Source organism: Aquila chrysaetos, chromosome 3 (genome assembly GCF_900496995.4).
Source record: "Aquila chrysaetos chrysaetos chromosome 3, bAquChr1.4, whole genome shotgun sequence".
NCBI lineage: Eukaryota > Metazoa > Chordata > Aves > Accipitriformes > Accipitridae > Aquila > Aquila chrysaetos.
In genome coordinates this window covers 12,050,864-12,074,141 of record NC_044006.1, presented here as the reverse complement: position 1 = coordinate 12,074,141, position 23,278 = coordinate 12,050,864, and the positions used below count along the sequence as shown (strand labels likewise).

At 43.1% G+C, this 23,278-nt stretch overlaps 1 protein-coding gene across 1 annotated transcript in view; it reads left to right on the top strand.

The window, feature by feature from the left end:
* TOP1 (DNA topoisomerase I) overlaps positions 1-23,278 on the top strand; it is a 76,368-nt gene that overhangs the window by 40,322 nt on the left and 12,768 nt on the right. Inside the window, exons 4-11 of the mRNA XM_030009199.2 lie at positions 1,715-1,841; positions 2,415-2,473; positions 5,283-5,378; positions 13,185-13,260; positions 14,269-14,366; positions 18,809-18,924; positions 22,250-22,371; positions 23,072-23,194. Coding sequence (XP_029865059.1) covers positions 1,715-1,841; positions 2,415-2,473; positions 5,283-5,378; positions 13,185-13,260; positions 14,269-14,366; positions 18,809-18,924; positions 22,250-22,371; positions 23,072-23,194 — 817 coding nt within the window. The remainder of the gene's footprint in view (positions 1-1,714; positions 1,842-2,414; positions 2,474-5,282; positions 5,379-13,184; positions 13,261-14,268; positions 14,367-18,808; positions 18,925-22,249; positions 22,372-23,071; positions 23,195-23,278) is intronic.

Below are 23,278 nucleotides of genomic sequence, written 5' to 3'. Positions count from 1 at the left end.
GTGCAACTCTGAGCTTGAATAATTTAGACCTTTTGCAGGTTTGGGTCCATTCATGCTAGTGTTACAGGAGGCTCTGAAACTCTCCACGTTGGACTTTACTCTGCAGTTCTACAGCTGGGTGTGGGTTGGCATATTTGTGACTGTGGTTGCCTTCCTCTTAATCACACACAAGCTTTATGGGAGCTGATTAATGTGCTGCTTGCTTTCTGTAGCCATCAAACATCCAAACCTTTTGCAGTCTGTTTTTTATGATAGAAAGAAGACTTGAAGTGTACATCTTTTTAAAAAATTGTGCTCTTACCTGGCATTCCAAGCTTGCTGTTTTTCCATGGCTGTGTTCCCCCAAATCAGTTTGGGCCCGCACTTGACTGCTGAAGTAACTGAAATAAGGAAGCTGCTTATTTGTAGTAAAGCTTTGCATTGCATTGTGTAGTCCTAAGGAGAACCAGAGTGCATCCCAGAGAGCAGTAGTGATGGGAGTCGAGCACTGAGGAAGGAGGAGTGTGAACTGCCAGTGTGAGGAAGGCAGCTTGCTTGGTGCCTAACCATGCCCAGTAGAAGAGAGCCTGATTTCCATCATGTCTTTGGCTTGCTTAGGCCCAGGGTGACCTCAGGGAATCCACACAACCTTACAAATGTGTATTGAAAGCCTGTTGAATTGACAGGCTTGCTGCTTGGCTTCCACAACAGTGGTGCTGGTCCTTATGGCCAGTTCTTGCTGTTTGTCGTGAGTCCCCTGAGAGCGTTTCCTCACTTTCTGGCTCCAAGGGTCAAGTCATTCTGTGAGAAAACTCCTTTGCATTTGAAAACAGCCATGTGTCTTTCTGATTGATACGAAAAACTTGAAAATGTGATCCAAATTTACCCAAATGTCTCAGAAATCAGAAGGGGGTAGAAACGGAAGAAAAAAAGGTTGATTTTCTTCTCCTTGGGGGCATTTTTTCCTCTGTTCTGACTAAAGGATTTTGGGTGTTTAAACTCTCAATACTGTTATCTCCAGATTCTGAGTACCAGCAGACCAGGTTCTTGCTTGGAAACACCTTTGAGTTCCCATTCTGTGTGGTGGGGTCATCTCTGCCGAGCAGAGCTGGGCTGACTGACCATGGTGGTGAGGTACAGTTGATGAAACAGCTCCGACTGAGGACTGCAGCATTATTCCTGCCTTTTCTGTTTGACTTTGCATAAACACAAGGACATCACATATCCTGTTTGCTGTGGTTTTCCCATCTGTTTGGGAATAATAGAGATCAGCGGTTTTCTCTTTAAGTTCCAGAGATGAGAGCTGCTACAATGACAAACTGTTGTCTGAGCAAAAGCTGACATGGGCATTGACGGGACTGGCAGCTCTCTCTATTCCAGTGACCTTTTATGTGGACTAGGAAAAAGAGGAAAAGCAGACACAGTGGGAATTCAACCTAAAGTATTGAGCTTTAAGTGTAGCAGCTGTGGATTTCCTCAGCAATCCAGGCTGATGGGGGTTTTCCTGAAGTGGAGTACTTGGTGGCTGTGATTTTGTGGTATGTTCCCCTCCTGTTCCTCTTCCTCCTGAGGAGAATGGATGACATGTGACAGGAGACTGTGGTGGATCTTCCTGTTAAGGTGATCCCGTATTTTGTAGGGTTTATAATCATTGAAACCTGTGACTCTACCGCTGGAAGTTGTATTAGTCAAATCTCCTTGTTCCCCTCTGCAAACATACTCTTTTGTCTTGCAGTGAGCACAAAGATTCCTCGGAAAAGAAACACAAAGACAAGGAGAAAACCAAACACAAAGATGGCAGCTCAGAGAAACACAAAGACAAACACAAAGATAAAGACAAGGAGAAGAGAAAGGAAGAGAAGGTAGGCATCTCCTGCAGGAGAGACGAGCATGGTTCTGGTTTATACTACTGAATGGTACAAACTTAGTGGGTTAGATGTAGCTTGTACTTCCAAGTTTTTATCACCCTGGAGAGAATTGTCCCAATGCTAACCCAGAGACCTGGTTTGTGGAGTGCTAGATATGAACTTGTTAGGGGTTTTATCTGCAGGTGTTGTGAATGGAAACATTTCCATAATGGAGCTGTGTCCACTGGCTCCACATTTTTTCCCCTGTTACTTTTCACTTTGCCAAGCTTAGATTCAGAGACAAGGGAGAAAAATCTGTTAGTTCACGTTCGTTCCATGCAAGGATATACACTTAACTCCAATCTGTTGAAGAAATTGGAGGGCCAGAAACTACTGAATTGACTAAGACTTACAGAAAATGTTGCCTTTTTGGTGTGTCCTGTAGGTCACTAAGGGAATGAAGAGATAGTCACAGTGCCCTTTGGTTCCTTGTGGAAGTTAAATATCCTGCCTGTGTTGCATGTTGGAAAAACATACATAAGGTGCTCTGGGCAGTGCTAATCAGCTCCTACTTTTTATGTTTTTCAGATGAAATCATCTTCGGGTGATATAAAAATAAAGAAGGAAAAGGAAAATGGCTTCTCCAGGTAAGAAATCAGGTCTATGACCTCAAAAAAGTAGCAGTTTGACTTTTCTTAGGTTTGACTCCTCTCACTTAGTCTTGGGAAAAAACTGGAATGCTTTTGACCCCTTCAGACAAGATAAATTCTTCTCAATTACAGGAATTGGTAATTGATCTACTTACCTAGTAACTGGAGATGGGAGCTGTTGAATACCTGGTATCTGCCTGCACATGCTGGGTTTGTCCAAGTATTAAATAGTTGAATTCTGTCAAGGACAGATGGAACTATGGAAACATTGGTAGCTAGAGTTGAAAGAACCTCTGTTGTAAAATTGGTATTTGAATGCTGCAGGCAGTCTTCTGTAGACAGAGCCTTGTAAGGCCGGTCCAGATTGCCTCCGAGTGTCTCTTCTTTAAGTGACTACAGCCTAAAGCCTTTGCAGAGGAGTGACAAGTAAGGAGGGTGCTTGTATAAAGTCTGAAGTACCTTCAGAAAATGCCTAAATGTCCTACTCTACTAAATTCCTGCTAATAATAGAGCCTTCTGGACTTAGGCATTGTATCAGTCATCACTAAGTAGTCTTGTTAAAAACCTGAAGTGAGCGACTGACAGAAGAGTACTTTTTCTTAATAGTTGACTAAGATGTCTTGTGACTCATTTAAGTTCAGCTCCTGGTTATTTTTAAGGTGGTGAATCTGGTCCACTGACTTATTGGAGGTCTGTGGTGTGGTGGATGCATGTGTTCATACCTGTTAGTCAAGAAAAGCTTTCAATCATGTGTCCAGTTTTATGAATCCACTTCAAAAAAAACAAACACCCCCCCCCCCAAAATCCTTGTGTCCACAGAACATGGAGAGACTGCAGAGAGGTTGGGAGAAGACACCTGTCTAGTCCATGCCTGTTAGTTATTCTTTGTGTATTTTGCATGTGCCCTCTTGACACGAGTTTCTCCATCTGTTTCATTTTCTTACTCCTATTTAAAAATGCAAACTAAGTAGTTATGCTTGGCACAGGGAAGAGGCGCCCTCTCCAGGCTCTTTTGGGGATACTCTGGAAATAGAAAGCAATGACATTCAGGTGTTTCATGGTGTAGGAGAAGGTTAATAATAACAACTCTTTCTAGTCTTTACTATTCAGTAGAATTGCATGCATGTGCTAATCTCACTGGGGATGTTGGGTGTTCTCATATCAAGGTAACTGGGTCCTCTTTAGGTCCAAGAGCATTTTTGTGTGTGTTTGAGGAAAGCCTGGAGGAGCCATCATAATTGTGCCTTTTTCAGGGCCAAAAGCTAGCTAAGAGGAAAGTAATTATTTTCTTTTTTTTCTGCTGAAATGTTTTTACAAGTTCAGCACAGAAAAATGTCCTCACTCAGATGGTTTTGATTTTCTTCCTTAAGACTTGGTATGATGAGCAATGCTACAGTCTTGGAAACAATGCAAGTCAAGGTTCAGCTTGGTCATACAGCTCCTTTCTTTTAATATAATCACACTTTATTTCCCACTATTACAAAATATTGTGAAATATTTCAGTGTTAAAATAGACTAGATAAAATTCCTAGCAACTTAATAAACAGTAGTTCTAGATTTCTGCCTGGAAGGGAGAATAAATTAAATGGGACAAATACCTCTTTTTCCATAAACGTTTTGCAACTGTCTATGTGCTGCAGACTTGTGTCTTGGTTAATCGCAGGCAATGCCTCGGAAATTACTTCTTATAGCAGCACATATCTGTTTCCCCTGAGTTGCATCTGCCAGCGCTGCAGTGGCTTTACAGCTGTGAAAGAGTGAACTGCCTTGTTCAGCTTCATGGACACATTACCAGCTAAAATAAGACTCCAGAATGTTTCTTGCTGACTGTGATCTACAAAGCAGAATGCTGCTTTTTTTTCTCCCACTCCATCCAATTGCAAAATCTGCATGTTGACTTGGAAACTGAGTCAATTTGATATAGAAATTGCTGATTGAATATGAATAGGAGAGCCCAATATGGCACTGTTACTTTCTCTACCTGAGTAGAGGACTGCTAAGTGCTTCAAAATGTAATTTTGGACTCTTGAGACATCTTTTTGTTTATGAAGATAAGTGAAATGCTTCTGTGAAATCTGGAAATAATGAGTTTGTTTAAAGGGATAGTCTATCTTGCACTCACACTCTATTTTTTTTTCTTATTACTGGTGTCTTGGGACATTATGGCTGAAAATGTTGAGCCTAACTTAATATTTGCAGTCTGTTAAAAGGGACAAGATTGTTTGCTTCCTACAGTTTGGACAGTGAAAAAAGACTGATGAGTTTAACTTTGCCAAATCTTTGTTTCCTTTTCTGGTTTTCACATGCCTCTACTTAGTTGGCAAAAGATTCAGGGGAATAGCTTTCAAATCATTGTTTAGTTAATAATCCTTTTCTCTCTTATCAGGTTCAATAAGGCTATTGAGTTGAAACTAAGTAATGTCCTCTATTTGACTGCACACATGCGTGCATTTCAGTTTTGTTTTAAGTATGTTTGAAAGTGCCGGAAGCTACAGTTGGTTTTACTCAAAACCTCAAAGAAACACGCTGAAATCTAAGCAGTTGAAATTAATCTTGATGTTGCTTGAGAAATGACAAGTACGTAGACAGTGAATAACTCTCTCCTTATGCTGTCTGTGGATATTCAGAGAATATATGTTTATATTCACACACCTCAGGTCTTTGGGGTCTTGAGATGACAACACATTCCAGGACTGGAAGACATGCCCATTTTGCAGATGATCATTTCTTAAAACTGAGTTGTTGCTGGTGTCCAAGAAACTTTCTCTTTGAAGTTAGAACCATCTTTCTTTGCTTCTTTTTGTAGTCCACCGCGTATTAAAGATGAACCAGATGATGATGGGTTTTATGCGTCTCCTAAAGAGGACTCCAAACCCCTGAAGAGACCTCGAGAAGATGATGAGTAAGTGGCGTGGGTGCTGCTGACTTGGATGTTTGCCTTCAATTTTAAAAAGATAACATTGAGGGAGCAGGTGGGATTTCAGGTCATCAGAGCAAACATAAGGTGGGTGACTGGAGGTCTGAGACCAGACTCCTTATGCTGTTAAAAGTTCTCTGAGCAAGGCACGGATAGTATTTGTGGTGTCCAAGGCAAAGTACCATTACCGGCTTCTGCAGATGGTGCTGTGAAATGTTGCAGAGCTAGTAAATAAAAAAGAAAAAACCTAGAAGGTAGGTAGAGAAAAGACACCGATGAAGACTGTAAAACATAAATCTGAGCAAGTGAGGTATTAATGCTAGCTAAGTGACTGCAGTGGTTTCTGTTGGGTGAGGAAATGACTGCACAAGAGGAAGAAAATGCATTGTCAGCCTGTTTGAGGGTGAGGAGGAGGTTTGCCTGCACTGCTTGGCATGATTCACCTAGAGTCTAAATATGTCATGGGTTATGCTGAGGATTTTTGTCTCAATCAAAAGAAAAATACACGTGATGTTTGCCCGATATAGTAGCCTACCCAGTAAAATAAAAGCCCAGTTATATCATGCTGTGATCTGTCACCATCTATGTTCATCCATCTATGTGCTAACATGTGACCTTGTTAGCAGTCTGGAGTTAAAGGGTTGGAAGGGTTTAACCATAGTGGCGTTCCCATAGTGGCATTCTGTTTTTATGTGGTATTTCTCAGTTTCCAAGAGAGATGGGTGTGACATCTTTTTGTGTGTGTAATCATTTGCTGCCTCCTGTTAAGTTTTTGTGACCTCCCATGTCATGTCTGCAATGGCAAGATTAAGAATTTGCCGGTAGTCAATTTTGCTGTTGTTTGAACTAGCAGGGGATGCAAAAAGTGAGCCTTGTGGGCAGATCCCAGACTGATGACTGGAAAAGAAGCTGGGTGCAGAATGTGCCACTAAGCTTTCTCCCATTGTCGTGGTTTCAGCCCAGCTGGTAACAAAGGACCACGCAGCTGCTCACTCACTCCTCCTGCACCCCTCCGGTGGGATGAGGAGGAGAATCAGAAAGGAGAAAAAAAACCAAACCAAAACAAAAAAAAAAAAACCCAAACAAAAAAAACAAACCGGAACCTCAAGGGTTGAGATAAGGACAATTTACTGGGACAACACAAAAAGAGAAGCTACAACAACAACGGTACTAATAAAAGAATATACAAAACGAGTGATGCACAGTGCAACTGCTCACCATCCGGAACCCAATGCTCTGCCAGTTCCCCCACTGAAAGCCGAGAGGCTCCCCCCCAGCCTGCTCCCCATTTATATACTGAGCATGATGTCACATGGTATGGAATAGCTCCTTGGCTAGTTCAGGTCAGCTGTCCTAGCTGTGCCCCCTCCCAGGTTCCTGTGAAAATTAACTCTATCCCAGCTGAACCCAGGACATTATCCACCCCTTATTCTATACCATCTACATCATGCCCAGATCCTACATTTTCCAATTAATAACCACCACTTTCCTTGTCTTTTATATATAAAAATATATACCACACACACAAATAGCATTCCCTTAGTCTATGGGCCATCCCTCTAATGTGTCCATCAATTTTATTTAGTCCATGACTTTGGGGCTCCATCTGTTTTAACAGTTCTTCAGGACAGGAGAGATGGTGTGAGGTGTTGGATTGTTGCATGCTGCCTCTGGAGCTTGCGGCTGGTACATTTGGTGCAACCCATGCTCTTGGTCTGCAGGTTGAAGGTGTTGATCCTGTGGAAATCGCTGGGTGCCAGTTCAAGTTCCATCACTGTTGCACTTGGCTCAGTTTCAAAGTCCATCCTTCATTCATTTGGGTAATTCTTACAGTAATACCCTTGATATGGCATATAGCCACTATAGATACAATGACATACATTGGCAGGTTATTTAGCAGTTAACATCATACAGCCTAATTCACTGGCTATTCTCTCCCAAAATCAAATCTCCTTGAGGTGCACATCAAACTTCCCCATCCTTCTGCATCACCCACCAAGTGGACCCAGGTCCTTGAGCAAAAGCAATCCCTTGGATGGGCTTGTCTCTGCTTGAGGCAGGACTAACCCAGACTGTCTTCCCTAACATGCTCTTCATGCGCACTACAGGGATTTTATCTCCTTCTACAGTATGTGGAAGTCTTGGTTGGGCAGGGCCAGCCCAATTGGCAGATCCTCTAGTATTAATCAACCGGGTGGCTTTTGCTAAATGTGTATCCCAGTGTTTGAAAGTCCCACCCCCTATAGCTCTCAATGTAGTTTTCAGCAGTCCATTGTATCATTTGATTTTTCCCAGAGGCTGGTGCGTGACAGGGGATGTGATACACCCACTCAATGCCATGCTCTTTGGCCCTGGTGTCTATGACGTTGTTTCAGAAGTGAATCCCGTTGTCTGACTCAGTTCTCTCTGGGGTGCCATGTCGCCACAAGACCTGCTTTTCAAGGCCCAGGATAGTGTTCCGGGCGGTGGCATGGGGTACAGAATATGTTTCCAGCCATCAGGTGGTTGCTCCCACCATTGTGAGCACACAGCGCTTGCCTTGGCGAGTTTGTGGGAGTGTGATACATCAGTCTGCCAGGCTTCCCCATATTTATATTTCAGCCATCGCCCTCCCTACCACAGGGGCTTTAACCGCTTGGCTTGCTTAATTGCAGCACATGTTTCACGTTCATGGATAACCTGTGCGATAGTGTCCATGGTCAAGTCCACCCGTCGATCACGAGCCCGTCTATATGTTGCATCTCTTCCCTGATGGCCTGAAGTATCATGGGCCCACCGAGCCACAAATAGCTCACCCTTATGTTGCCAGTCCAGGTCCACCTGAGACACTTCAATCTTGGCGGCCTGATCCACCTGTTGGTTATTTTGATGTTCTTCAGTGGCCCGACTCTTGGGTACATGAGCATGTACATGACGTACTTTTACAACCAGATTCTCTAGCCGGGACGCGATATCTTGCCACATGGGCTTACCTCTGCGCTGCCAGTTGCTCTGCTTCCATTGCTGTAGCCGCCCCCACAGGGCATTTGCCACCATCCGTGAGTCAGTATAGAGATAGAGCACTGGCCGCTTTTCTCTTTCAGCAATGTCTAACGCTAGCTGGATGGCTTTCACCTCTGCAAACTGACTCGATTCACCTTCTCCTTCAGCGGTTTCTGCGACTTGTTGTGTAGGACTCCATACAGCAGCCTTCCACCTCCGATGCTTTCCCACAATGTGACAGGATCCGTCAGTGAACAGGGCATATTGCCTCTCATTTTCTGGCAGTTTATTGTACAGCGGGGCTTCTGCAGCACGTGTCGCCTCCTCCTCTGGTGACATTCCAAAATCTTTGCCTTCTGGCCAGTCCGCGATCACTTCTAAAATTCCTGGGCGACTGGGGTTTCCTATGCGAGCCTGTTGTGTGATCAGTGCAATCCACTAACTCCACGTGGCATCAGTCGCATGATGTGTAGAGGAGACCCTCCCTTTGAACATCCAGCCCAGCGCTGGCAGTCGGGGTGCTAAGAGGAGCTGTGTTTCAGTACCAACCGCTTCTGAGGCAGCTCGAACTCCTTCATATGCTGCCAATATCTCTTTTTCAGTTGGAGTAGAGCGGGCCTCGGATCCTCTGTATCCCTGACTCCAAAACCCCAGGGGTTGGCCTCGGGTCTCCCCAGGTGCTGTCTGCCAGAGGCTCCAGGTAGGGCCATTCTCCCCAGCGGCAGTATAGGGCACATTTTTAACATCTTGTCCTGCCCGGACTGGTCCAAGGGCTACTGCATGAACGATCTCCCATTTAATTTGTTCAAAGGCTTATTGTTGCTCGGGGCCCCATTTAAAATCGTTCTTCTTCCGGGTAACTTGATAGAGAGGGCTTACAATCAGACTGCAATTTGGAATATGCGTTCTCCAAAAGCCCACAACACCTAAGAAAGCCTGTGTTTCCTTTTTATTAGTCGGTGGGGACAGAGCTGCATATTTTGTTGATCACATCCAGGGGGATCTGACGACGCCCATCTTGCCATTTTATTCCTAAAAACTGGATCTCCTGTGCAGGTCCCTTGACCTTACTTTCTTTTATGGCAAAACCGGCTTTCAGAAGGATTTGGATTATTTTCTTCCCTTTCTCAAAAAATTCTTCTGCTGTGTTGCCCCATACGATGATGTCGTCAATGTATTGCAGGTGTTCCGGAGCTTCACCTTTTTCCAGTGCAGTCTGGATTAGTCCATGGCAAATGGTGGGGCTGTGTTTCCACCCCTGGGGCAGTCAATTCCAGGTGTACTGGATGCCCCTCCAAGTGAAAGCAAACTGTGGCCTGCAGTGTGCTGCCAGAGGGATTGAGAAAATCGCATTAGCAATGTCAATTGTGGCATGCCATGTGGCTGCCTTTGATTCCAGTTTGTACTGAAGTTCTAACATATCTGGCCCAGCAGCACTCAGCGGTGGCGTGACTTCATTCAGCCCACGATAGTCTACTGTTAGTGTCTACTCTCCATTAGATTTCCACACGGGCCATATGGGATTATTAAAGGGCGAGCGAGTTTTGCTGATCACTCCTTGGCTCTCCAATCGGCAAATCAGCTTATGGATGGGAATCAGGGAGTCTTGGTTGGTGCGATATTGCTGTTAGTGCACCATCGTGGTAGCAATCGGCACCTGTTGTTCTTCAACCCTCAGCAACCCCACAACCGAAGGGTCCTCAGAGAGTCTGGGCAAAACAGACAGCTGTTCAATTTCCTCCATCTCCAATGCAGCTATACCAAAGGCCCAACAGTACCCCTTCAGGTCCTTGAAATACTGCCTCCTGAGATAGTCTGTCCCAAGGATGTGCGGGGCCTCTGGGCCAGTCACAATGGGGTGTTTATGCCACTAATTCCCAGTCAGACTCACTTCAGCTTCCAATACAGTTAGCTCTTGGGATCCCCCTGTCACACCGGAGATACATATAGGTTCTGCCCCTTTATAACTTGATGACATTAGGGTACATTGTGCACCAGTGTCCACTAGAGCCTTATACTCCTGTGGGTCTGATGTGCCAGGCCATCGAATCCACACCGTCCAGTAGACCCAGTTGTCCCTTTCCTCCACCTGGCTGGAGGCAGGACCCCTCTAATACTGGTCAGAGTATCCGTTACTCACTTTTCACAAATGTGAATCTTAAGTCCCTTCAAGAGGATCAGAAATGGGATCAGCCCTTCTACTGTGTCTGGGGGACTGCTCACAGGAAACTAGAGCGGCATTTTTCCAAGAAGACTCCTCTTTTCTGATTGCTTTTTCTCGCAACTCATGTACCCATGCATCTAGGACTGAGGTAGGTTCTCCATCCCACTTCTCATGTCCTCTCCATGGTCACGCAGGTAAAACCACAGGCTAGCCCGTCATGTGTACTTTCTCTCTCCTCTCTCTTGGGCAGAGGAATGCTTACTTCCAATGGCTGCAATGCAGGGCTGTACAGGTGGGGAGAAGGACATATCCACTTTGAATTGCTGGAACTCCTGGGACAATTCCTCACAGCTGAGACGCAGGCCTGTAGGGAGAAAGAGAGACTTCCTTCGTATTGCCACAGTTCGTCCACCATTTGTCCATAGCCTTCTTTCCAGGACATTGCTGCCAATGAGTTGGCATAGGTTGGTGGTGCACTTCATAGAAACTTCCGCCACGTGGGTTGTGTGCATTGGACTTCATGTGGATCTGTGGGTGACTGCCCATTTTCCAGATCATTATAAATCACCTCCAGCACGGCTAATTCGCTCAGGTACTGGAGACCTCTCTTCATGGTGGTCCACTTGCCTTGGTGACATGTAGCTTCATCCTTGAAGGGGTATCTTTCCTTCACACCTGACAGAAGTCACCTCCAGAGGCTGAGGACTTGTGTTTTTCTCCCAATCGCCTTGTCAATGCCCCCTTCCCTAGACAGGGATCCCAGCTGCTTGGCTTCCTTACCCTCTAATTCCAAACTACTGGCCCCATTATCCCAGCATCAGAGCAGCCAGGTAACAATGTGCTCACCTGGGTGGCAGCCAAAATCTTTTCACATGTCACGCAACTCACTCAGGGATAGAGATCGGGTGATTATTTCAGGTTCTGCCTCTTCCTCCTGTTCTTGTGATGACCCTGGTTCACTTTCATCTCTCACTAAGCAAACTGATTTCTTTGTGTGTTTCTTCTTCTGTACAGGGGCGACTGATACTGGCACAGGTTGGTTCTCTGGTTTAGCTGCAGTGCCCGTCGCCAGGGTTGGGCTAGCCATGGTGCCCATCGCTCTGTTTTCCCTCTCTTCCCCCTGAGGGTGCTACCTAATATCAAGCAGTGTTTGGTAGATACCGGCCAGGGCCCAGCACAGTGCAGTAAGTTCTGCGTCTCTCAAATAGCCACAGCATTTTCCTTTCAAATATTCTACCACTTCATGAGGGTTCTGTAGTTGTTCAGGAGTGAAGTTACAAGCCACTGGGGGTGAGAAGTTCTCTAGATACCTGCCCATATCCTCCCACATGCCGTGCCACACATGAATATCCAGCCTTGGGGCAGATCTCTGGGTGGTATTCTTAAAAAACCTTTTTGTAGCTCTAAAGACTTGAAACATATTCAGGAGACACAGCACTAACAGCATGCTGGCTTGCGTATCCCAAGGATATTCAAAATTCTCAAAAGCTGTTGTAATTAGCCGGAAGGAGAAAAGGGAGGTAAACGAACGGGGGAAGTATCCCTCCCGACTTCCTCATGGATTGGGTGCGATTACCAATAAATTCTGATAGAAGGCACCCGAAATATGGAAATGATATCACTGCCGCATACAAATATCAGCTTAACCTCATGACTAGTGATGTAATCATTTCATAAGTCGACATTGCCCAGTATAGCAAAATGATAATCCCAATCCCTCTTCCAGAGGTGATAAAGGTAACCACAGGGAATACACAGAGCATGTAAGAACTTACACAATGCCACCATGTGAACAAATGAACCGACATTGTGACTAGCAACTATTTAACTAATATAAGAAATGCATATAACAAATTTGTTTTAACACGCTCTGGCCAGATCTGTCGTTATCTCAATCCTTCGTGCCCCACGTTGGGTGCCAAAAAAGGACTATCATGGTTTCACCCCAGCCAGTAACAAAGGACTACACAGCCGCTGACTCACTCCTCCCGCCCCCATCCGGTGGGATGAGGAGGAGAATCAGAAAGGAGAAAAGAAAGAAAAAAAAAACCCAGAACCTCGAGGGTTGAGATAAGGACAACACAAAAAGAGAAGCTACAACAACAACAAAGGTACTAATAAAAGAATATACAAAACAAGTGATGCACAGTGCAACTGCTCACCATCCGGAACCTGATGCTCCGCCAGTTCCCCCACTGAAAGCCGAGAGGCCCCCCCCCAGCCTGCTCCCCATTTATATACTGAGCATAATGTCACATGGTATGGAATAGCTCCTTGGCTAGTTCAGGTCAGCTGTCCTAGCTGTGCCCCCTCCCAGGTTCCTGTGAAAATTAACTCTATCCCAGCTGAACCCAGGACACCCATTTATCCCATCCCATCTAATCACTAGGTGGTTACTAATGCTTTTGAATCGATTCTTCATCAAGGAAGATTTTTGCTTCAGCAGTCTGAAACTTGTAGGGGCTGTTTTGCTGGATGTGAATTATTCAGTCTTCAGACATTGGGGCATAAAATTATATTCTTTAGAAATTAAACATGCCAGAAATACTGTGAACTTCTGCACACAAGCTTTGTATGTGTGTGACTTCTGGTTTTTGTACTGGAAAATGGATTATGTTCATCAGCTAGTCTTTTTCTTCTTACAGTGCTGAGTACAAGCCCAAGAAAATCAAAACAGAAGACATCAAGAAAGCAAAGAAAAGGAAACAAGAGGAAGAAGAGGTAACGTGAAAGACAAGTTTATTTCTATGATCAAGAAAAGCAAAGCTGATAATTTGGTGTTGAATTATGTAGAGCAGGGGAAATCTGATTCAAGGGTAAGGAGGCAGGTGCCAGTCTGTGAGAAAGCTGCATATGGTAGATCTCCACTTATGGTGCAGGTTAACTTATCTGAGCCATAATGTATAAAAAGTCAGGAAAACTTTGTCTCCTACCCTTAAAACAATGGATGGAGAAGATGCCTCCGGATGCGAACTTCCAGCCTGTTCCAGGCAATTCACAGTCCTTCTGTTAAGTAGCTCACAGAGGGTAGAGGAGCCTTACTAACAACATCTGGTAATTGCACAGATGATGTGGCACAGTTCAGAAGCAGAGGAGATGAATCTGAGATCAGCTGCTAGAAAGACGCTTAAAGCTTTTAGATGGAGCCTAGGATGGAAATTTCTTTGGAGAGGGACTTGGCAAAGAGAGGTTAGCCATAATTTGAGACTAATGAACTACACTTCACATCTAGCAAAAATACCCTTGTGAGGCACATGTTGCAAGTACCTCCTGGCAACACGGTTAATTCTTTAATTCATGTCTTTATAGTAAGCATATACCAGTACATTCCCAGAAGCCACCTCAGAGTGGTGTAAGTGTGCTCTGTAGTATTTGCCAAATTAGATACACTAGTGCAGGCCAAGGAGGGTGTTTCTATAACTAAGCAACCATGTTACTATGGCCCAAACTTGCCACTTATCAGGTGAGGCAGAATAACTGGCTGTGTGCACTTTGCATGTCCCAAGTGTAAAGTAGAGGAATTTGGCTTAAAACCTGAGTGGCACCATCGGCAGACTTTGACTTAATAGGATGATCTAAGAGCACATTTATGTAGTGAAGCCACAGTAATTCAGTTGTTTGTGGTCAAACTTATATACCCCAAGAGACAGTCTTTTAGTTTTAAAACATCTTTTCAGCGAGGGGGGAAATACAGTAGCTTGTTCTAACAGTTTCTTACTTATTTTGCAGGACAGCAAAGCAAAGAAAGCAAAAAACAAAGATAAGAAAGTCCCTGAAGCAGACAAGAGAAAGAAGCCGAAAAAAGAAGAGGAGCAAAAATGGAAATGGTAACTATATATCAATGAATTAGGCTATGCTCTGCACCTGGACTTTCCCTGTTACCTCCCATGCTGACTGAATAAGCACATCTGGCTTTCTCTTTCATTGATTCATGAGGATTTGTTCTGAATAATTGGCTTATGTTCTGGTAAGCTCTAAATAAATATCTCATTCACTGTCTTCATCCTCTGAAGTAGAAGTGAAATACCTTTTTTGTATATATAAAACAAGAAATAAGTTTTTTGTGGGATTTTTGTTTTGTTTTGTTGGTTTTTTTCTCTTATCTGTAGAATGTAGAGACTACCCACAGTGATCAGATACCAGTGTTCTTGTGCCCAGAACCTGCTCCTTGCTGACACTCTTCAGAGCAATATGAAAACTTGTGGGCTTGGAGTATCAGCTGGAATATATAAATATGTGCAGATATATTAACACAGATAAGATCTATTGGAATACTAGTTATGTAGAGGGTACAACATGAGAGGGTGTCTACCTTTTTATTCTAGCTGGATGTCAGCTGTATGCCTCTCAAAACTGTTCTTGCCTCTGGCACAAAAATGAAAGTTGGTCAAGTGACCAGTTAAGCTTGGGCTGTTTGGAAAATGTATTTCGAAAATAAGTTTTGAATGGAAAGCACTTTCTGTCTTGCCCAGGATCCTAAAGTAACATTGCCGAGTAACTGAAGTTGTGCTTCCACTCACTCGTCAATTTTTTTAGAACCTTTTTAAAATAAATCTGAACTTTGTGGTTCATTTGGAAGACAGGCCTGTGCTGCATCAGTAGTGCTCTGTAAGAAACCTGCTGGTTTTTTTTTTTTTTTTAACTATTCACAGTAATTTGAGCTATTGTTTTGCTGGATTTGAGGAGCTATTACTTGTGTGTTTTGAAGTTTGGGCCTTAGTACTTCCCTCAGTTTAACACGTACGTGGTTTTCAAAAGCGTATGTGTTTTCTGCACTCCTGTAATCTCCTGTGATGTATTTTTATGACCTTTTGGGGATGATGTTACCATTGAGTATTTTCTTTCCTAAGATCATTTGGCTTTTTTTAATAGATCTGTAGGGTTGGGGAATGCCTTTGCAATCTTCTTCAATCCTTTCAGGTTCAGTCTTTTACCCTTTATTGTCACTCTTACTGATTCACCTTTAAAAAGAAAAATTCTTCTGTAGTGTTTATAGTCTTTGCATATTTCTTTTTGATTATCACAGCTTCCTCAGAACATGAGTGCTTGCATATTTTTTTCATACTTGTATACTCTTAGAAATTTGGTTTTCATGACCCTCCCCAAAACTATCCTGATTTTTTTTTTTGAGCAATCCACTTTTTTCTTGATCTCTTTGACAGCATATTTTTAATGTGCTTTGACATTAACAAACTACAGGGACATGAAGCAATAGGAAGCTACAAAATGTCTCTTTAAGCCTTAACAATCTGTTGTCTTTTTGGCTTTGTCTCAGCTGCCCTTGCTGGTTCTATCTAACTTAATATTCTGTTATCACAGCTCCCTTTTATTGTAGTCTGTATCCTTCAACAGCAAACCTTTACTGGAAAGCCATACTGTCCTCCCCTCACCTGCCTTGGCAGCACAGTCCCAGGTAGCTGTGTTAAGCTCTGCAATTTGTGCTTACTGCTGAGGAAAACTGCCTTTGAAAGCATGTTTTGCAAAATTTGGCAGTAGGTAACTGCATCCTTCTGCTGGTGTTCCTGTTGTCCATCTGCAGCTTTGTATAGCGTGTCTTTGCTGGACAGGGTTTAATCTGCACTTCAATTGTATCTCTTAAGGGCATTTTATGTTCCATCTGAGTCAATTTTCTGAATGTCTGATATCTTTTTTTGGCTGCTTCCTCAAGTGCTTGCTGCCTTGAGCATTTTCATCCTCACTTATGTGAATACTCGATGCTAGACATTCCCAAGGCATTGGCCTCGTTCATCACCATGTGGAGCTCTTTTAGAGGTCATTTTCACGCCCTGTCAGCATGTGAAGAATATGTGATCCAGAAGTATACCTTATGAGCACTTCTCCCACCTTGTGTTACAGCAAGTTCATTTCCTTGAAATAACGTATTGCTGAGGTGTATTCTGTTTTCTTCCTAAGAATCTCCTCTATTTTCATTCCACTTGAAAAACCATCCCCAACTCTACCTTCCTGAGCCACTCTGGCATTCTTAGACAGGTTTGATACGGGATTTGATTGAGGAACGTGTATGACTGATTAGCACTGTTTCTGCTGAAATCAGTAAGGCAGCTTTCCTAATAGGCAGCATTCTCCTTGCTCCCACAAAATCATTTGTAGAACGTTGCTTTAGGACCAGGAGCTACCTTGGGTGGTGTTGCTGTAGTGCTTTTTTTGTTTAAAACCAAAGGAGGATGAAAGATTGGCTAACCTCAGGAGGGTAGCTTTTACCTTTTGTCGTAACACTTATGTACAAGGTTTAGGAAGGTGAAGGTGGGACTGGTTTGTGATCTTTTTGTGGCAAACTTTCTGGTAGCTTTGGGCTTAGAAACTACCCTGTGGATCCCATGCTTCCTTGTAGCCATCCCAAAAGGCACAATGTGTTTCAGCTATTTAAACTACAACCTTTCTAGTACTCCTTTTGCATGCATCCTTTGTAAAAGAACACGAATGGGTAGACAAACAGAATTTCTCATCAAGTAAATAGCAGAGTGATAAGTCTTAAAAAGCCACAGCTGAAAAGCAAGAATGACAAACCTGTTGTCTAAAGTAGTAGCTACTGTGAATGATTACCTCATCTTTTTTTCTTAGCAGGATAAAAAGACTCATTGTCAGAGAGGATAACCTTTTTCTGGCTGGGAGGAGAGGCAAATGGTTTAGATTTATTCTGCTGGAAGGAGCTTCTGGGTGGAAGAATGTAGGCCTATGTTTGACAAAATATTTAGATTTCTAGCTTCTAATTAATTTTAAAAACAATCATTAGGAATGTAAATATTTGTGATCTAGACTTCAAATGTAAATATTAGTTTCTTATATCAACATAGTTTACTCAAGCCTTCTTCCCAGCCAGGGACTGAAATCTGACATGCAGGTTTTGTACTGATAGCTGGGATTGTGCGCTTTGCTGTTAAAGATATTACTGTGTTTCTCATAAGAAAAAGTCAGGTCTAGCGCTGTGGTCAAAGATGGTGCCTTTCTAACTATAGCAAAGCACTGTGTCGCATACAGTTGTTGTTGTTCCTAAATTATTGATGTACAGGCACCATTGAAGCATTTTGAGTGTCTTCTAGCAGAAGCTCTTTTTTTCTCTATACAGTGCTCATCATCTGTACAGTGACTCTGTTATCTCATTAGGGATGAAGTGATCTGTATTTGTGCATCAGAATTCCTGACATGCATGCAGTACATGCACACCTTTTCTCAGCTGCCATTGCACCCAGAATGGGACTGCTCCATAGGGCTGACACTAGAGGGAAGCTTAAACTTTTTTTTATTGTCATGACTGCTCAACAAAGTTGTCTGGGCAATTCAAAGACTGAGTGCTGTGACAGGTTAATGGTCTTCCAGTTGGTTAATCACTAAGGTAAAATAGCATTTCTCAGCAGGGAATCCTATGCCAGCAGCATATAGCAGTAATGTTCTGGTAATCATGAAAGAAGTGTAGAGGGGAGGAGTGTGGAATCAGTGTCTTGGGCACAGGATACTGGGAACTGGGGGGAGAGTACTGGCCTGGTGGGACCCCTTTTCTCTGTAGATGAATCGCTGACCCTGTGAGTTTGTTCAGCTGGAATGTGGGATTGGTGGCGCCTACCTTGCTGTGTTGTGATACCTAATGCATCATTTGCAAAACATTTTTATGGAGGTGCTTTAATGCAGGTTTGCAGTTTTCCAGTGCTACTCTGTTTTTCTTCAAGTATCCTTTTCTTACCCAAAGAATTGGAATGAATTTAAAATGACAGAGCAGGTTTCAGTCTTTCTTGTCTGAGCAGGTTTGTTCTCATTTAGGTCATAAATGAACATCTGTTTCTTTATCTCTGCCCTTAATGGCATACTTGTCCACATCTGAAAGCAGCTGCATAATATACTACAATTGTTTGGCTTTGCTGAGCAGGCATCCTGGACCTGATGTTAGATCACAGCTGACTCTAATTTGGCATGATCCTACCTAGCTGCTTTACAAGACTGAATTCTTCATTTTCTTAAGTTCTAAGCTTTTTCAGCTGTGTGATTTTGTGAAAAGAATAGCAAGTGGGAGGTGAGGGCTATGGTGTCATCAGATAATCTGTGACCCAAGGTGTTCTGTTCATGGACATGGCTGTGCTTTTCTAAAAAAATTAAAAAGAAATGGTGATAGTGCATTGAATATTTGTACTTGATCTGTGCCTGGCAAAGCAATGATTGCTTGCTGATTTTTCTTTAGCATACTCTTATACCCACATAGTAATAAAATGAAGATTAGGAGCTTAAAATTGTATTGGTTCATATTTCTCTCTTGAAGGTGGGAAGAAGAGCGCTACCCTGAAGGCATTAAATGGAAGTTCCTAGAGCACAAAGGTCCTGTATTTGCTCCACCATATGAACCTCTGCCTGAAAATGTCAAGTTTTATTATGATGGTGAGTTAATCTGTGTTTCCACTTGCTGGGAAGAGAAATAAACATTCTCAGGGTATTGTGGTGTTCTTCCGGGGACTGAAGAGATGAGGAGGTGGTTTTGTTTTACTGGTTAGCTTAAAAGAAGTTCCTCAACAGCTCAGTGAAGGAAGGATCTGTGGAAGTAAAGGAACAGCCTGCTGAATTCTGCTGAGTTGACATGGAGATGAGCTTGTTCTCACTCTGTTGTGGTGGTAAATCTCCCGGGTTACTTGACAGTATGAATGTCTGACACCTGACAGTAGCAGTGTATAGCTGGTAGAGTACATAATTGTAGCTACTTCATCACTGGTCACCTTTAGGCTTGCTTTCTTTTCTTTGACCTTATAAATTGCATCTTCCATCATCTGTGATGAAATTCATGATCATTTGGTGGCATGAGCAGAATAAAAGACAATTGAATTTTGATATAGATGATTAGGATCTTGTAGGAACGCATGGGATGACCCTGGCCTCAAGGACACAGCCCACTGGTGTAAGTCATGGTCCCACTCACTAACCATTGTGTGTGGTAGAACTAATTGATGTGGGATTCTAATATGCCGGGCTGACTGGTTGTTAGAGGCTCATGTGGAAGGGATTATATGATGTGATGCCTGCTGGAGACTGGACTTGATGACCCATGTGTTTCCTTTTAGTCCTGTGATCATGTTAAATGAAGGATCAAATTAACCCAGGATTGAATTAAGTGGGAGGCATTTGAATGGATGAAAACATAATTTTTGGTGAAGGGGACATCTGCACATGGAACTCTTCCAGGAGCAATGTGCTATTTTCATGTGACACGACACTGGTTTTAAGTACTGAGAAATAGGTGGCATTCATTTTCAGCAACAATGTAGTGAAATAAACATACTGCATCCTATTAATGGCTATCTTCAAGCAAGTAGCATAGTGATCAGGGATGTCTACAGACTTCTTTCTTAGGGTTTGATAAGAACTTGGTATGAAGTTGGAAATTTTTTTCCTCTAATGAGGAGTGTATGGTATCTCTCCTGCTGTCTAGAGAAGAGGAGGGGCAAATGGCACTGCAGCTATCCCTTTAGTGCAGGCAGCAATAAGCTTCTATCTAACCATCTATTTCACAAAAAGCCTCTAGGAAATGCAGGGATTTTTGCAGCCTCTGTCTCTGTCATGACAGAAATTCATCAATAGGCTGAACAATTATGGGGTGGGCAGGGGGGTCTGGCAAATAAAGCAGTCGTGTAAGTCTTCCTTGAGAAACTAGGCAAAAAAATCAGATGTCTGATTTACACAGCAGCTGCTGAGAGCTGCTGTCTGTGCTCACAAGGCATTGTCTAATTTCAAGATTATCCTAGGATGATTTGTAGAGTCCAATAATCATGCTATGACTGGCCAGCCAGCTGCCAGGCTACAGGCTGTCACTGGAGGAATCTGTCCCTTGCCTAGTGATTGCGTTGCGGTGAGACTGCCTGTTTTCATCTAACATAATGACTGCTGGAGCTATTGTTAGCACCTACAATACCAGACTCAGTGAAGGAGCTTGAAATGCCAAAGATATCTTTTAGGGCTTGACTATATGTTTGGGTGACTGTGGGTTAACAAGCTACTGCTCATACCCCAGAGGTGGCATGAATTTGCATGTGTTTCTGTAGATGGGGCGAGGTAAGATTGTATATGGTGGCAGTTGCATTTCAGTCATGGCCATGTGGTCTCTTCTGCTCGTTATTCCCCCGGTTGCTCTCTGGTTTTCAGTTTTTAAGTCAGGTAACTAATACTCATGCCTCTGGAATAAATCTCTTTTTTCTTTAAATGTCCAGCCCTGTCACTGAGAGCCTTTTCAAACCTTTCTTAAAAGGAGGAAATTGAGTCCAATGAATTATATTCTAAAGTGATTAGATAAAGGTGACCGAGCCTTCAGCTATTTGGGAAAAATATCAGTCATTTTAGCCCCATAACATGTTACTAACTCGATAGCTTCTTTCAAGCTAGACTTGTAGCCTGGAAAAACAGTTTCCCTTGCTGTCTCTCCCTTCCCCCATTTCCTGTAATAAGCAAACAAATGCTGTATTTTAGGTTGCAGCTTAAAAATTGGCAGAGTTACTGTTGTTTTAATTTAATTGTGGAATATTCTCAGATCATTGGGAGGACCTTTTGCTAAGTCCTGTTTTACAAGGATTTATAGATCTTAAGGCTTTATAGCTGAGTCCCATGCTTTAATTTTGGAGATGATGCAACTTTTTAAAACATGTAGTAAATCAAAAGTGTGGGGTTTTTTTTCCAACAGCATAGAATCAACAGTAGTGTTTCTTGTATTCACTTTTGTGCGGTAAAATGGTTGTTAAAAAATCCACAGGTGTTGACTGTATGCCAGCCCATTGGGACTTTAAATATTTCTTGCAACTAGCTGGAGATGTGAGCTGCATGCAAAATCCTTCACAGGGATCACTGGCACCTCACGTGTCATCAGGAATGCAATCTGGACCAAAAAGACGCTCGATAGGAATGTTAGATGTCAGATCCACAGCTTCGATGTTGCAGCAGCCTCTTTTCCCTTGTGTTTTAAAGTCTTCCCTCGCAGCAATTTCACTTTGTACTGCAGTCTTGCAGATAAGCTGAAATGTGGCCTCTCCATTCACTGAAAGCTCAGTCTTTCTTAAAAATGACTAGCTTTTGAGCCTGATTTGGAGACACAGGAGTGCATTCCCACAGCAAAGAGGATGATTAGCAGAATCCTGACACGTTTCTCTGCAATGAAGGGGAGTTAAATGTTTGGCATCGCTTTCCAGCCTGTTTTGTGGTGTATCCATAGGAAGGGCTCTTCCTGGCTAGAAATAGCTAAATGCTAGAAGGGGTGTTCCAAAGCGGAGTCCCTCTTTGGGTAGAAGAGGAATACAGAGACTGTATTTTCCATACATCTGAGTGCCGGAATATGAAGTTTAATAAAAACCCTTCCATCTTTCACTTCAAACAGCAGTATCTCCCCAGGAATGTATACACCACTGGGGTGTCTCAGCATAGGGTTTCCTGCAGGAGGCCTTTTCCTCTTCCTGCCCCTCGTCTCTCAGACCTGTCTTACATCAGATGGCTAGTGCTTTTTTTTATGTTTAGATTCCAGAGGAAACTTTTTCCAAAATGTTTATGATGAAAGTCAAGCAATTGTGCTCCTCTGTTTCCTTTGTTCATCCAATTTGCTGTACTATGTAATATTTTTAAGAAAAACTTCTCTGTGGTAAAAAACGTAGTGTCCTTTAAGGTAGTTACTATGGCTTCTTTCTGGCCAATTCCTGTTTACCATTTTCTTTAAAAAGAAAACCTTTCTTTGTAGGTAAAGTCATGAAGCTGAGTACCAAAGCAGAAGAAGTTGCCACATTCTTTGCAAAAATGCTTGATCATGAGTACACTACAAAGGAGATCTTCAGGAAAAACTTTTTCAAAGATTGGAGAAAGGTATGCATGTAGTCCTGGGCTGCAATGACTGCAGGCATGGCCAGTGTCTCCTCATCACTGGGCAGTGAAAAGAGGCTACTGTTCCATGCACAGGAAAGTGCAACTAAAAGCTGTCTCAGATCGTAGCTGTGAAGTTTCCAGTTTATCCTGTAGTTTCACCAGGAAAGACCCTATCATAAATACCTTTCTAAACCAACAAAGTCAGATTTCTCCCAACCAAATCTGCCTGTTACAGTGTGATGGGGTATAGCTGATCTGTTACATGCCTTGTTGAAGCGCCAGCTTTATATTAGAAGGAAACGCCTTCCAAAGACCTAAAACTCAAACTTCACCTTAGTCATCAGCCATAAGATCAAACCTTTACATCAGCTGATGCAGTTTTTCTAGAGGGGTTACTGGATTTTTCTCCCTATCCCTCAACAGTCCCAGCCACTCTTCAGTGTGGGAGGTGGTACAGCATTGCCCAGCGCTTGCAGAGATCAGACTGCTGAAAGTCCAGCACTCCATACACTCTGCTTCTTGTTCTTTTCTCTTTGACCTTAGCTGGAGTGAGCATGTGCAAGAATTTGGGGATTCTTGGGGATTTATTGTGAGAACCTGTCTGTTGTTCTTGTTTAAACTGCCTGGCGTAAGGTAAGTTCTACTATGCGTGAAAACTTACTATGTATGAAAACTTAAAGCGCTACTTTCTTTCTGCAAGGAAATGACCTCTGAAGAGAAGAGCACTATCACCAACCTCAGCAAGTGTGACTTCACCCACATGAGCCAGTATTTCAAAGCTCAGACGGAAGCTAGGAAACAGATGTCCAAGGAGGAGAAACAGGTACCAGAGGGAATTCTAGACTTCTTGATTCTTAGCTGGCTATAAACATCTTTGTGTAATCATTCCTCTGCCTGCCTTGCTGTT